The following is a 16,703-nucleotide window of genomic DNA, read 5'->3' on the forward strand; positions in this document are numbered from 1 at the left end:
TGCATAGCATGTACTTTGCACATGGTTCCTAATTATTTTTCATAGTCATTCATTTGCAAAATAAGTTTAATAAGAGTAATAATAGAGTTTACTAAAGTAAACAAAGTTTAATAGAGTAAATGTGCTATCCTCTAAGGGTTTACAATCTAAGAACAACTATAATGATACAGAATTTTTAGGTCTTATATTAAACAAACAGCTGTTTAGGTATAGCAAAAAAGGAGAATACATGTATTAGGCCAGGAATTGGGGAGTCATGGATATTATATATTGAGGAAAATTCCTGTGGAGCTTCCAATCTGTTAAAATGAGATTTTGAATATTCTTTTGATTTGTTTGTTTTCCTTTTATTGTCATGAATAGTTAAGGCTTGACTGTTCTTTTCTCCAATCCAACATTCATTTAGTGCCTACTATATGCATGATACTATCAAAGCAATACACTGAGCTTAAGTTTAAACTCAAGAACAGTTTATATTCTAATCCTTTTTGTCCTGCTATTTTTTGTTGTTGTTGTTATTTTTGGCAACTTATTTAGTTTCTATAGTTGTTTCTACCCTGGCAGTCTCCCTCATCAGATTTGCCAATTCGCCTGCAAATTTGCCAGCTTCCTTCATAATGACCGTCCTGACAGGCGAAAATTCCAAAAGTAACTCTGTCAAAATCCCAAATCCGGCCAGTAATTGTCCCATTTGGAAAGTCTACCCAAGAATACAGTCCAGCAACCACACGGAGACCTTGCCCCATGCTTATTTTTTCTTTGGGCATGAAATCTTTTGAGATTTTACTCCTAAATAGTTCCTATTGACATGAATTCTTTTCCTGTAATGAGGAAGGTGCTCTCTTATTGAAGTTTGGAAATCCCACACAAATTTAAGTGTAAAAATACCTTTAGTTTTTTTTATTTCTTCCTCATTAAAATATTCAGAAATGTGATAAGAATATCTTGTCCATAAATTACTTCATTTTAAAAGGTGTTAAACAGGTCATTGCTAATGAAGTGATCAAATGCCACTTAGAGAAAATGCATTCATTAGGCAAAATTAGGGGTGATCATATATGTAGTGCTATCTATGGACAAATTCGCAACTCCGGAGTATTACTTTTGCAGCTCTCATTATTTTTCATACAGTTGAGGCCCTCTTAATGGAATGGAACATGCTACCTAAGTAATGTTTAGAAGAGGATGCAGGGGAACCATACCAGCATCCCTATCCAACCATTCTGGACAGCAATTTGGAATTATGCCAAAAGGGCTATAAAACTGTACATACCCTTTGACCCAGCGGTACAACTAATAGGACTATACCCTCAAAAAGATAAAAGGAAAAGGACTTACATGTACAGAAATATTTATATCAGCTCTTTTTGTGGTGACAAAGAATTGGAAATTGAGGGGATGCCTATCAATTGGGGAATGGCAGAACAAGTTGTGGTATATGATTGTGGTGGACTACTAGTGTGTGAATAAGAAATGATGAGCAGGATGGTTTCAGGAAAACCTGAAAAAACTTATATGAACTGATGTAAAGTGAAATAAGTAGAACAAGGAGAACATTGTACACAGTAACAGCAATATTGTGTGATGATCAACCATGAATGACTTGGCTATTCTCAGCAATATCTAAGACGGTTCTGAAGGACTTAGGATGAAAAGTGCTGTCTACCTCCAGGGAAAAAAGCTGATGGAATTTGAATGCAGATTGAAACATCCTTTTAAATTTTTCTTTATTATTGTTGGTTTTTTGATCTGTTTTCTTTTGCAACATGGCTAATATAGAAATGTTTTGCGTGACTGTACATGTGTAATCTATATCAAATTGCTTGTCTTCTCAAGGAGGAAAAGGGGAGGGAAGGAAGGAAAGAATATGGAACTCAAAAAGTTTTTTTAAATATTAAAATTTTTTGTTTACATGTAATTGAGAAAAAATAAGTTAAAAGTTAACTATTTCAGGGAGCTCTTTCTAGAGTCATAGTGGCTTTGTAGAGTAAAGCTAGAATTTTATGACACTGGGTACCTTTTTAATGCTGTTCATTTTAAGAGAGGTAGCATAGCATATTGGGAAAGAGCCAGCCTCATGAGCAGAAAAGCCTTCATTCAAAACCCACTTCTTACACATAATGGGTATGTGACACCAGGCAAGACTCTTAATCTCTGGGCCCTAGGCAATTCTTTCTAAGACTGTAAATTGTAAAGAAAGTGCTGCCTTGAATTGGTAGAGAGAGTTTCTTCACCTGGAGATTCCCTATACCAGTAAAACTATAGGTCAGATTCCTTCCTCTGTCCTTTTTTTAAAGTAGCATTAGCCTCTTCCAAACTTAGTATTTAGTGCTCCAGCTTTCTGGGTGAGCTTGTCGAAGACTTTGTACTGCTATGGGTAAAATGACCAGTAGTCGATTTTAGTAGTACACTTAATGTAGAATTGTAAGAGCTATACTGGGATCTCCCACAACTTCTATCCCTCCTGCCTCCCAAACATTTCGTTCATGTTCTGAGTACAGCTGAAGGAAGTCATCCCACTGTGCTACTCGGGCCAAATTCACATTATCTTATCTCATTTGGGTCTTCAGTACTATATAGACAGTCCTTTTAGTCCTTCCTGGTTGTCTCACACTTCCCACTATGGCTTTTCAAACCTTCATATTTTTTCTCAGGCCTTGTATAGATAGGATCCACCCCTACCCCACCCCTGCTTCCCTCAACAGAGTTCCTCACTTCCTACTTAGAAAACTGAAGCCATTTGCTATGAGGCTTCCCTTTCTTACCTATCCCACACTTCAAAACCGTTCTACATCATTACCCCATACTCTTTTGTTCTAGTCAAGGAAGGAAACATTACTGCAGCATTTCTTGCCGGGGCTAAATCTTCTACTTGTGCCTCTGATCCTATCCTTCTTTCTCTTCAGCGATCTTATCCCATCAATCACTCTCATTTTCTTTCTCATCTCTCTCCCTGTCCACAGGTTCTTTCCCTGTTCCTACAGACATGTCCAGGACTCCACTCTCCACACTAACCATTACTTCACCCTGCCATCCCCTTGGGCTACCATCCTTTATCTCCTTTCTATCAGTGCCAGACTCCTAGAAAGAATCATTTCATCTTCATCCACTCATTTTTCACTCCTGGAAAGCTGACTTTTAGCCTTACCACATGACTAACAGCTTTTTCTAAGGTTATCAGCCATCTCAGCTATTCTGCCCAGTGACCTTTTCTCTCTCTCCCTCTCTCTCTCCCTTTTTTTTTTTTTTGACATCTCTGTAGCTGTTGATCACCCTTTCCTCCTGTATATACTGTCCTCTCTTGGCTTCTGTGCACCAACTTTCTTCCTGGCTATCTCCTGTCTGTTGTCCTTGTATCAGCCAGGGCTTAGCATAGTAGCTTTGTATCTTGTGGGTGGTTAATGTTCCATTGAATTGAATGCTCACAAAACATGTATAAGAGATACTTAAGCAGTCAGGGGTCCTCTAAACCTATGTTCACAGAACATAGGTTACTTAGTGCTACTTAGGTAGCACTGTATAATTTGAACAATTATTCAAGATAATTCATTAGAGTAAATAAATTTTTTTTTGGCAAGGCAATGGGGTTAAGTGACTTGCCCAGGGTCACACAGCTAGTAAGTGTTATGTGTCTGAGTCCGGATTTGAACTCAGGTTCTCCTGAATCCAGGGCCAGTGTTCTGTCCACTGTGCCACCTAGCTACCCCTAGACTAAATAATTTTTAAGTGTATTAGAATCACATAATGAATTTTACTATGTTAGAATTGCCTAGACAGGGAAAGCGCCATTTTAGTTCACAAACTAAATTTAACTTTTCTAAGAAATATACTGGAATGAAATAAGGTAATAATACATGTAATTTTTCCATATTTTTCCCCTAGTAATCCCATTGAATGCAGAAAATCTGGTAGCACTAGGAAAAGAAGAGGTAAGTTTTTTAGTTACTTTGTAATAACTCTTATTTAGAAGTAAAATATGTTTATTAAATAGGACACTCAGAAATTAATATAAAACAACTTAAAATTAACCCCTTAAACTTTACAGGGTTTTGTTTTTCTTGTTTCTGTTTTTGTTTGTTTATAAATCCTATGTTAAATGGGATGGAATTGTTTTCTTTAACTGAAAGTAGTTTTTATCTGAGCCAAGTTTATGAGTTACAGAATTCTCTGCTAAGGTAAATGAGAAGTCTTGATCTATAAACAATACTGTTCTATGTAAATTTCAGTTCATTTCAAGTTTGGGATAAATGTAAAAAGCTAGAGAGACAAAAGAATGTTTTATTTCCTTTTACAAAAGGAAAGATATTTACCTGAAATAGTTAGGAAAACTTTTTTTCATTTTAAATGAGCTTTTTTAATCATTATCTTACTAATGAAAAGTTTTACTATGCAGTGAACAACAAAAAGGAATATATATGAACCTTCTGTTTCTGATTTTTCTAAAAAATAGTAAATTTAAAATAATTGCCCTTTGCTGGACTTCTTTGTTTTCTTCTGTGTATATTTAAATATTAGCGTCTCTAGCATTACCCACTCACTTGTCCCCCTGACAAATATAGTTAAGCAAAACAAATCAATGCATTGGTAATGACAAAATCTATGTCTCATTTTGCACTTATAATTATTGGGGAAGCTTTTGAAGACACATAGTTAAGTGGAAGATTAGAAATGTTGATTTGTGGCTATATTTTTTCTACTGCTATGGGGAGAGATGGAAGAGAACAGGCAAAGTCAAAGCATATTAATGCTTTTTTTTCCCCCCGAATTCATTGGGAATAAGCAGAGAAGGATATTCTAGAGGAGAAAAGTCCGTGGATTATGGTGCTGAACTGGTCTAGAGCTCTGAAGCTGTGTACATTTCTGGGAAGACTTCTTGTCTCCAGGATAACAGAAGTGGGAAGAATTGCAAAGGAATATTTTCATCAGAAATAAGATTCAGACCTGGAATTAGTTAATGATAGTTAAAGGATTCATGAGGTACAGAATTGTGTCAGTTAATTTTAAATATCTGCTATATGTCAAGGTACTCGATTATATGCATGTGGGTTTGTTTTCTTTAAAACTTTATTTCTAGAAGCCATCTTTTAAATAACAGTTTTTGGCAGTACTGTTTATATATTAATGAAAAGTTCTATTAATATATTTCTGTGGTTGAAAGCATGTTTACTTCAATCTCAGATAAACCTACCTAGAAATAAATAGGGAGTAGTGGATAGCATGATGGACTTGGGGTCTCATGACACCTGGGTTAAAATCTAACATGTGACTATGTGTTGACTATGAACAAGTAACTTCATTCTTTAAACTTAAGTGCAAGTAAGCCTCACATATAAGATATTTTACTAGGTGCTGGGTATAAAAAACAAAAGTTGTCATTGCCCTCAGAAAACTTACATTTTACTGAGGGACACAACCTGTGTATAAATAAGTATAGCAGAAGGGAAATCAAAGAGGAGAATAAGGAGAGTCAAGGAAGGCTTTGTTGTGGAGGTGACACATGAGTTGAGTTTTGGAAGAAGACAGATTCTGAGAGGTAAAGATGAGGGAATTTGTGCCTGGAGGCAGGAGATGACATAATGAGTTTCAGGATATGACTACTGGTCCATTTTGACCAGAATATTGAAGGGTGTAAGAAAGTTCATGAGAGAACATAAAAAGATTATAAGACTGGGAGGGTTAGTGCAAGTCAGACTATGGTGGAAGGCCTTAAATACTAGGCCCAAGAAGTTTGTTTTTTATTCTAAAGGGAATCACAGAAGCTTTTTGTACAGGAGAAAGAAATAGTCAAAGCTGTGCCTTAGAAGGTCAGTAACTGGAACAGAGGAGGGAGAGTGTTCTAAGCATGGGAGATAGAGAAAATATGGGGACAAAGAGATAGAATGTCTTGTTTGAGGAACAGCAAGGAGGCCGATGTCATTGGACAAGGAGTAAAGTGTGAAATGACTGCAAAGATAGGAAGGGGCTAGGTTATGGAGGGCTTTGAACACCAAACAGACATTTTGAAGTTGATCTTTTCGGTCATTGGGAGCCACTGGAGTTTACCAAGTAGGGGGTCAGACCTGTGCTTTTTGGAAAATCGCTGGTGGCTGACTGGAGGATGGATTATGGTGGGGAGAAACTTAAGGCAGACAGACCCACCAGTTGGCTGCTGGCAATAATCCAGGCATGAAGTGATTAGGGGGCCTGCACTAGTGTGGTGACAGTGTCAGAGGAGAGGAGGGAGATGTACTTGAGAGAGGGTGTGATTTATAGGCCTTGGCAACAGAGAGTGAGGAATCCAGGATGATTTCTAGGTTGTGAGCCTGAAGGGCCTGGGAGGTTGGTGTTGCCCTCTGTAGGGAAGGTAGTGAAAGAGAGTAAGTTCTGTTTTGATCATATCTCACTAGCTTCATGACTAGTCCACTTCCTTTTCCAGTCATACACACACTTCTCTGATGCCATCCTTTACCCTTCTTTTGCACACTTCTTTCTTGGCAATATATTACCTGCCCCACTTATATTATAGGCATCTCCATTATGCTTCTCCATTGCTTTTTGGGTGACCTGCAACTTTTGTTCTTTGAAGAATGTGTTATTCCATCACCCACAGCCATACTGCATCACTTGATGAATTTTCATGTTAAGAAGATGAGTCTTTGTTTCAGGGAGAAGTTTGGGATCATTTAAAGCATGTACAACTTTTCCAAAGGCAGTTCAGCTCATTCTTTTGCCTGTTCAGTTTGGGGCCAGGTTGCCATCCAGCCACAGTAGATGCCTAAGATGATATGTACTGATGGACTAGCTCTGTAGGTTTTCCATTCCATTACACATCATTCTAGGCAATCGAACTTATTCATCCACTTAGTTTTTTCTTTGTGGATAGTTAACTTTAATTCTTTTGAGTGATTATGGAACCATATAGGAATCTCTGCAATCCTCTGGGACTTGATGCATTCAAAGCAATGTAATCTGCCAACAAACACATCTGGAAGATCTTACCTTCTATAGGGAATCTCTTCCATTTGGAGTCTGCTGGATATCTTCTATAATGGTAACAATCAACTTTGGAAAGGTTTATTTGATATTAATGATCATAGAATAAAGTTATTTTGTATGATTTTGACATGCAAGGTAAAAACATAGGAGAGCTTTTAAGGCGATAGTTTGCCTAAATGAAATCAAGTGTTAGTGAACAGTAAGTCCTTGTAATCTGTGCACTTTTATTCGTTTATGTGAATGTAAAGGTGTGGTCTGCTTTAGAATGATAGTTTAAGTAGATAAAAGTGAAAGAAGCTCCTTTGATGAATTTTCATTATGATACATCCTTGCTATCTATTATTTATTAAGTATGTTTTATATAAGATCAGCACTGGATGAAAGACTAACGTGAAATATATATTTCATGTTGAAGGCTATTGACTATGGGGTATTCTCACATTTCCAATTCTGCAGTGGTGTGCTACTTTAAGTATGCAGTGAATTTTAAAACCCTGTTCAGTTTTAACATGTTAATGAAAAATATTAATAATCTGTTTACTCCAACAGAGATTATAGTTGAGTACTATATCAGGGATAAGATGCCATTTTTTTGATTGACCGTTTGAGGAGACAGAACAATTTAGCCATCATGCAAATAAATACTAATTTGGTATATTGAGACAGGCTGTGCAGTATAATGAATAGAGAGCTGGCGTCCAATCTAGAAAAACCTGGTTTCTAGTTCTGCCTCTGACACGCATTGGCTGTGACCTTGGGCAAGTGATTAATTTAGTGCTGAAGGCAACTCTCTAAGACTGTAAGTTACAGAGAAAGTATCAGCCTGTGTTAGTAGAGGGGGCTTCCTCACCTAGAAAGTTGTCCTATACTAATAAAATTCACTGGTCCACTCCCTGGAACCTTATCCCTAGAAATTTAAAATGCTGAACTTTACCTGCTTTCTTGGTGTAGGAATTAAACTTAAAATTTCTTGGTATAAATATCAACATGTCTAAATATGTTACAGTGATGGTAGAATGCAAAGATATTAGAAAAAATAGAAATACTGTAATAGAGCTTTGCATTGTATCAGATTTGATCTCTGTTCCCTCCCCCATCAGCAGTTTCTTGGGCTGTCTATCGAAAAGTAAATAGTCCTTTTAGAGCAAATACTATCCACAAGCAAGAGAGGCAGCTGTCCCAGCACCCAACATAGAGGAACTGATGAGATACTCTCAATATACAGACACTCTCATTTTAAGCTTTAATAGCTTAAACCTATACTGAAACTTTTGGGACTCTTTGTATGTTTGTAAATGTTTTGGATGCCAGAAAATTTTACTATCTATGCCTGTTTTGTGATGTCGTATTGAATATGTTAAATAAAGACTAAAAGTAGTTTTGTATTACTACACACACATATGCACATACACTATATTATTAGTGTGCATAACACTAGGTACAGTTTTCAGATGTTTTCAATGTCACAGAAATGCCCTTTTATGGCTCTACTTTGTGCTAAAGAGGTTTTTAATCTAATAAAACAGTATTAGTCTCAGTTATAATTATAGCAAACTTGGTTTCGTTATTAAATTTTAACTTGCAGAATTATCTTAACTCTAAACACTTTTAATTGCATATGTTAATTGCCATCTGCTTTATTATATAATTGTTGTAGAGGTTTTAAAGCATCAATCTTGTTCCCATAAATAGCTACTTCTTAGTGATAAAGAATTACTTATAGGTTATGTAAGTGCCGACAATGAGATGGTGTATTACATATTTGTCATGAAGTCCCATATTCCAGAACTAGAATATTTAACCTGGAATTTGACTATATAAAATATAGATATCTGCTTTACCAAGTCAGCATCAAAAGACATTCAACAGATTTATTTTCTTTCACTTGCTATTGTTTTCTAAACTGGAGTATCAGACCAGAATATAAGTTGAGAACAGTTCTCGTCACTCAGAGGACTAATGGTGAAACATGTCTCTCTCCTCTCAGTAGAAAGGGATGTGAGGCAGTGTTGCCAGATATGGCCAGTGTGTTGAATTGTTTTTCTTAACTGTACTTTGTTACATGAGAGATCTCTTAAGTCTTACTGTCTCTTCTTCACATGAGGGGGATTTAGGGGAGTTCTTGAGAAGTAATTGAGATGTTTAAAAAGTGCATCAATTTTAAAATGTTTAAAAATTACATCAAATAAAAATGAGTACTTAAAAATAATTCCGAATGGTATTAAAAGAATATTAATAGTTTAACAATTTAAATATTCTTATGGGTCTTTTTATATTGCAGTTGCAAAAATTAGACCATGATCTTGAAATATTACTGTCCACGGTTCAGTCAAAGAATCAGAAACTACATGAAGACTTAAGAAGGTATATATCATATTATGCATTGTGGCATTAATGACAATAGAAATGATAGAATATACCTGATCTTTTTTTTTTTTTCTAAATGTTATTTTCTTTAAAGAGAGCAAGGATGGTTGGATGAGCAAGAAGAGCTAGTAGCATCTCTCAATGAAATATGTAAGGAACTAAAAAATCAAGTGATACCAGTTTCTGAGAAAAGGTAAATACATACTATGCTGTTAGGTTTTATCAGTAAGATAGTATTGTAAACTTGTTTGTGTTACATGAAATAAAGATATTGGAAGATTGTGTCAGGAGTTGTGAGTGTAGTCTTGATTCCTGCCACTCCATAGTTATTTAATTATTTGGTAAATTGATTTTTCTGCACTGTTTAATTTTAGGATTTGTTCAATTGGGGCAATTGTTCTTTTTTATCTAGATATTGGTCTAGAACTAATCAAATGTGTGAAATATATCAAAAACCTTTTACAAAGCTTGAGACACCCAAAGAAAGTAGCATTCTACCATGCTTTTTAGAAATTGTGCTTTACCATCTCATTTGTTCTCTTAATATTTGTTAGAACTTTACTTGAACTGAAAACTAAAATGACTAAAATAAGAAGACATAGACAGAAACTCTTGACCTCTCTGGGTGAGGTTCTAGACAAGCATTTTCCTCTCCCTGAAGAAAATGGAAATAAAAAGAGAAAAGTAAGTTTTGGATATTTGTTGGGATTTTTCTTTTAAGAAATCATTTATGAAATGCCTACTTCGTGTATCATTTTACCTTTTTTTCCCTTCCAGTTCCAATCTTACATTATATTCCTTCGCCTCCTTCCTTTTCCTTTCCCATAAATTCCTGTTAACTCTCATACAATAGAAATGGAAAGAGAATCTTTCCTCAGCTGCTTTTATTACCTGTTGACCTGTAGTATGATAGCTGATAATGCAGGCTTTTATTTATTATCATTACTCCAAGTCAGTTAGCAAGCATTTAATAAATGATTGCTATGTGTTAAGCACTGTGTGAAGGATACAAAGAAAGTCAAAAATATGGTCTCTTCCTCAAAGAGCTCACATACTTAAGAAGGAGACAGCATTCAAATAACTATGTATATAAACAAGATACATACAGAGTAAATGGAAGGTTATCTCAAAGAAACAGCTCCAGCACCCAACAGATAAGGACCTGGCAAGACCCTCCGTGGAAGGTGAGATTTGAACTGAATTATGAAGAATGCGAGGAGATGAAAGAATTAGAGCTTTGCCAGTATGGGAGACAGCTGATACAAATGCACAGAAATGGGAGATAGAATGTCCTGTAAGGAGCAGCAGGGAGGTCAGTGTAGCCGGATCATAGAGTACATGAAGGGTAGGAAGTGTAAGAAGACTAGAAGGGAGGAAGAGGACAGGTTGTGAAAGGCTTTAAATGCCAAACATGGTTTTATATTTGACCCTAAAGGTAATGGTGAACCACCAAAGTTTATTGAATTGGGGGAAAAGGTAGAAGGTGGTGATAGGGGGAGGGTGGGGAAACAGGACATGGTCAGCTGAGTGGAGCAGAGATTGGAGTGGGAGAGACTTGAGACAGAGAGACAAATCAGGTGGCTTTTTTCAGTAAAGGCATGACCTGAGGAAAGCCTGTAGCAGAATGGTGACTGTAGACAAAAGGGTGCACATGAGAAGGGTTGTGAAGGTATAAATGACAAGACTGGAGTGGAATGGAGTTTGACAACGTGCAAGCCTGGATTTCTTGGCGGAGGAGGGTGTTCTTGACAGTTTTAGGAAAGATGGGAAGAGAAGATGGTTTGCAAGGGAAAAATAAGTTATGTTTTTGTCATATATTATGCTTATGGGGCAGTGGGCAATATGAGATTGGAACTCAGCAGGAAGATTAGGGCTAGACATAAGAATTTAAATACTTCCTCTCCTCTTTAGGCCTCCAGTCTACTTCTCTTCCATTTTGATTTCCCACCTACCCACTGATTTCTTCCCTCTGATCCTAGTCTTCCTTAAGGTTCACATAACTCTACTTATCACAGCCTCTCCAGTAACAAGCCCCTTTCTACATTCAGTAGTTTACCACCCCCACTGAAACTATTCTACATAGATATAACTACATACCAGGATTAGAATTCTACCATCTACTGACTCCATTTATTCAGATACTTTTCACAAAACCTTATCACCACATGTAGACTGGCTTGTCTTCTTCTGACAGACGAATTACCTGTGAACTCTTCTTCTTACATTTGTTATATGTGCCATGACTTCTCCTTTTATAACAGTATATACTTACTGAATTTTGTCTTGCCCTGTTTCATTGTTTTTTCTGTGAATATGATCAATTCGCTAAATAAAATCGTTACTTTTGTTAAAAATATGAACTTTGTATTGATGTTCCTAATTTTTTTTATTTTAAAATCCTATTTTTTATGTTGTCGTTAAATATGGTAGATATTTATCTCCATTGTTTTTTAAAATGATTGAATTGTTGATGCTTTGTAATCTAAATTATTATATTATGGTAATTATGAAATATCACTTGAAAAATATTTAATATATGTGTAGTCAGTAGCAGTTCTTTTAGAAACTATATTTGTAGAAATTTTTATTAACCTTTTCTTTTCCAACTATTCCTTCTCCAAATATTTTTTGCACCCCTTAGAGAGAGTGTCAACCAAATGCACGGTTAATGACAATGCATGAAATTTTGGAGGTAAGTATTTCATGAATTTAAAAATTTTCTTTATCTTGCTGTTTTTTAATCTTATTTTTTAAGTAATAATCTTCAACAAATATTAAACTGTAAATAAAATCAATTGATATGTTTAAGAGAAGCCCCTAACTTTTTTTAGAGAAGAGAAATTTTAATAATTGTGATAAGTAAAACTTGATCTGGGCTTTTGAAACAGATTTTGCTGAGGCTTTTATCTCCTCCAGGCTAGGAGTTCCGCCATCACTTGCAGTCCTAATCCCAATATTTATTGGCATGGAAGCTTTGACTTGCTTCATTTCCAGCCTGGACAGGTTCATCCCTCCCCTCCGTTCTCAGGGGCTCACCATATTGGTGCCATAATTAGTGGAGACAACCAATTATGTTAGCCCTATTGCATTTCAGAACTGCTGAGGTCAAGCGGGATACCAGCCTCAGTCTCTCCAGTAGGAGTGTCTGTACATGTGCCACCACACCCTGCACATTCTGTTTCTTACTGTACCTGACATAAATCTTTCTTAAATATATGTAGCTGAACTTCAACCCTAAATTTGTTTCTGACTTTGTGTTGTGTATAATTGAAAGTAATAGCAAAGGAAATTTTTGAAAAATGATTAAAATTAAGATTTGGAGCCCATATTACACTCTTTTTATTTAGAATGATGTAAAGTACTACATTCTAATGTGATACTTTGACAAAATATCATTTACTTAGGGTTTACATGGTGAAACCCTATAGAGTAAGAGTGGGTTTTGGTTTTGGATATGGGATTATTTTGGGGGGAAGGGGTTGGAGTTGCCCGCTCCCTCAAAAGTAAACTTAGGATTGTGAATTCTTTCCATAAAGTGGCAAGAATTCATGCAGGGGAAAAAAAACCTAAGTAAAACCAGACTCTGTCTGTCTGTCTGTCTCTTTCTCTTTCATGATGCAAGAGCTGAGGAATTATAACATTTTCATATTAAGATTTTAGCTTCCTGGTCATGCTGACATTGTTAAGCTTTCTTTTAAAGTAAAGACCAAATTTATGCTTTATTTAGACCCCGAAGGTAATTTTGTGTCCTTAATAGTATCTTGATATGACCCTTAATAACAAATTGAACAAAAATTGAAAACAAAATGTGCAATCTGTAAAGGGAGTTTAAAAATACTATGTGGTGGTGGTAAGTTTAGACCAGGGGTGGGGAACCCATGGCCTCAAGGCCACATGTGGCCTGCTAGGTCCTCAAGTATGGTTTGGATTCAAGCAAAGTGCTGCACTTGAGGACCTAGAGGGCCACATGTGGCCTTGAGGCCATGGGTTCCCCACCCCTGGTTTAGACAATTTGTATGATTACTTTTTAACTGGAAAATAAACACAATGATCAAATGTATAAAAGTTCATAAGTTTAAAAAATAAATTATCTAAGAAAATCATATTAAATGTAATTTTAGGAAACAAGAATGAAAACCTGTTTCTATTGTTTTATTTCTTAGTTCAGGTATTTTAAAATAACTCATCAATAGAATGGCTTCTTTGAAAAGCAAAATACCAAAAAAAATTTTAGGGCATTTGAAAGTGTTAAACATATGTAATACCCTAAAAAAGTAAAAGATGTTTGAAAGCCTTAAACATATATAGCTCCCTAATTGAAATTTAAAAAAAAAAAAAGATTTCTGATTTTTGCTTTGATTTTTGCCCTCTCTCTCTTCTACTCCTTCCACTGGAGCGTGGTTAATTATTTGGTGACTTGGGATATAAACACTTATATAATGTTAACTATAAAAATGGATTCTTCATTTCTAACAGCATTCAGGGTGGTGTACAGAATGTTGAATTAGAAGCTATTCCTGCCCTTACAGGCACATCCTGCCCACAAGGTGGTAGTCAAGGTGGCAAAAATAAAACTTCTAATAAGTGCTAAAATGAGAGTCCTCTCCCTTTTAACTCTTTCTGGCATTTACTACAAACACCAGTATAAGGTTGATTAGTACAACTTCTTTTAAAAATTTAAGTGATTTTAATTGTATTTTAAAAATCCAGTACCAAATGCCTTAAAATAGGGATTTTTATTTGTTCTGTATCCTGATGTATTCAGAAATCGAACTAGAGCGTTCTTCACGATAGGTTCAACTTAGGAAACCTCTTTTGAGCACCATTGTTGCTAATGACCAACTCTACTAGAAATTATGTTGTATCTACTTTAATTATATTTTGTATTTAATTTCCTTTGTGCATGTTTTTCTCCTGCCAAAGAATTCAAGTCCCTTGAAGGAAGTGGTTCATTTTTGTCTCTATGTTCTCAGTGCCAAGCAGTGTGCCTGTCACATAGCAGGTGCTTAACAAGTGCTTGATAAGTGAAGAGATGAATTCAAATGGCCAGCAGAGACAAGAGATAACCATTTCAATGTTGAAACAATTATATTCTTAGGTTATAGAGGGCAGATTTCAGACTTACCGCTGGAGAATGCTTTTACTTACTCTTCATTTCTCGCAACTACTAAATTTTACAGATGAGTAATCTGAAGAATATAGGTTATTATTATTTATAGACTCAGGACTGGTATTTATGAACTCCTAATTTTATAGACCTAATAATAATTGCTCTTATTAATATAGTTGTTAGCTATTTACTAAAAATTTTTCTTTATAAGAATCTTATGTAGTAGATAACAAAATCTCCTCTTTACAGGTAAGAAACGTGAGTCCTCATAGCTACTAAAAATTTTTGCCTGATGTCAACCACTTACATGGTAGTCAGATGGTCTTCTGACTTATGTTCTTTCCACTATTATACCATACCTGTTCTGTTATGAATATTATTGATGAGGGAGACAAGATGTCAAAGATGAGAAGTGAATATAGTCTTCCAAGCATAGAAATGGATTGGAAGAATTCAAATTTTGAGATTGTTCCATCTCCTTGAAAGCGTATTGTGTCATTTTTCACCAGAGTTCTATTCTAGTGCTTCATCCTGCCTTGGATGTCATCTTGTAATTATTCATGACATTGGCAGCAGAACTTAAGCACTCTGGCAAATACCAATGACTGATTTTGTACCAGTTGTTCAAAGTTAGATTAGCTAAGATCAGAGAAGATACCTGTTACCTTTTGGTGGGCTGCATGAACTTATGAAAGATCTGTATCTTAAATCGTAGAGGGGATTTTCACCTGCATCAGTAGAAAAAGTACCCATACCGAGGACGTTTTTGTTTTTTTAAGTATTAAATAATATTGACTAATGATTAAGTAGTGTTTATCTTGAGAAAAGTAAGAGTCTTAAATACCATATGCATTTTTTTTTTTGGTTGGGCAATGGGAGTTAAGTGACTTTCCCAGGGTCACACAGATAGTAAGTATTACGTGTCTGAGGTTGGATTTGAACTCAGGTCCTCCTGAATCCAGGGCTGGTGTTCTATCCACTGCACCACCTAGCTGCCCCCACCATATGCATTTTTGTTTCAACTTAATTTTAATTTTAATAGAGTTTTGTTTTTTACTGAGTTTGACAGTGATGTCATTGATTGTAGGGATTGTAACTGAATTGTTATACTGGAGTTCTTAAAATAGGATCACATCCAAGCAAAGAAAACTAGAAAAATAGGTGTTTCATGGATTAAAATTATAATTTAGTTAATTATGTAAGGGGAATTTGAAAAATTGAAGCAAACAAATAAATTTAAAATTTACTGTAGTATATTTGGTCTTTGAAAACAATAAATTCTTTGAGTTAGGAAATTAGAATTATAGTTCAAATAGCCCTTTAGAAAAATCAGTATCCTTTGAAAGATTTGAAATTTTTTTTTAAGGTTTTAAACCTCTCCTTAAATAAAGCATATTTTGGTTAATTTTTCTTTCTTTCTAGATTCTTATAAATAGCTTACTTCATTCTCCACATGATCCATATGTAAAAATTAATGACTCCTTTTGGCCACCTTATATTGAACTGCTGCTGCGTAGTGGAATTGCGCTTAGACATCAAGATGATCCAAGCCAAATACGATTAGAAGCATTTCATCAGTAAAAACGATGTGCTTTCTTAGATTTGGTATTTAGAAACGTTGACACCCACGCGTAATGGAAGCCCAAATATCCTCTTGGATGAAGAACATTGTTTTCACACAAAAGTTTAACCTTTCATTTATCGCTAATTTTCTAAATACATATTCCTTTTTCATTTAATCAGTGTTGGAATATTGTAAAATGTTTTTATAACACCTTTTCTTTAGCATTTTGTTTCAAGCTTAACTTGGATGTTTTAGTGAATTCTAATACACATTTATTATAACATGGCATTGAAGTTGTGTTGGTGCTATAGTTTAAAAGTTAGTAGATTTTGAAAAAGGAAACAAATTATTTTCACGTGTAACAACTTACATATAGACTTATTGAAAATTGGAGTATTAAAAACCAGATGAAGCTATTAGATAATGTATAAGAATGTATATTTAAATGCTAAATTATATTATATTGGAAATTAAACTTTGTGATTGTCTTTATTAAAAATTTAGTCATTTGACCATACTTAAAAGTAATCAGTGAATTATGTCACTGCAGGAATTAGGTCTTCAGAATATTTATTTTTTAAAATTTTTACATTTTTTTCAGTTAACAAGAATTTATGTTTTTTTCTCTGTTCCTTTCCTTATCCCTACTAGGAAAAAGAAAAGAAAACCAAAACCCTTGTGACAAAT

General features: G+C 35.1%; 1 protein-coding gene across 3 annotated transcripts in view; it reads left to right on the top strand.

Moving 5' to 3' along the window:
* CENPK (centromere protein K) overlaps positions 1–16,404 on the top strand; it is a 36,026-nt gene extending 19,622 nt beyond the window's left edge. For all 3 annotated transcript variants that reach the window (XM_027863567.1, XM_027863570.1, XM_027863568.1), the window contains exons 5-10: positions 3,883–3,929; positions 9,257–9,339; positions 9,437–9,535; positions 9,897–10,026; positions 11,984–12,034; positions 15,875–16,404. In XM_027863567.1, the coding sequence (XP_027719368.1) occupies positions 3,883–3,929; positions 9,257–9,339; positions 9,437–9,535; positions 9,897–10,026; positions 11,984–12,034; positions 15,875–16,033 (569 nt within the window). In that variant the 3' untranslated portion in view covers positions 16,034–16,404. The remainder of the gene's footprint in view (positions 1–3,882; positions 3,930–9,256; positions 9,340–9,436; positions 9,536–9,896; positions 10,027–11,983; positions 12,035–15,874) is intronic.
* Positions 16,405–16,703: the final 299 nt, after the last annotated feature.

The sequence above is a fragment of the Vombatus ursinus genome, unplaced genomic scaffold, assembly GCF_900497805.2.
Source record: "Vombatus ursinus unplaced genomic scaffold, bare-nosed wombat genome assembly UNPS02014772.1, whole genome shotgun sequence".
Lineage (NCBI taxonomy): Eukaryota > Metazoa > Chordata > Mammalia > Diprotodontia > Vombatidae > Vombatus > Vombatus ursinus.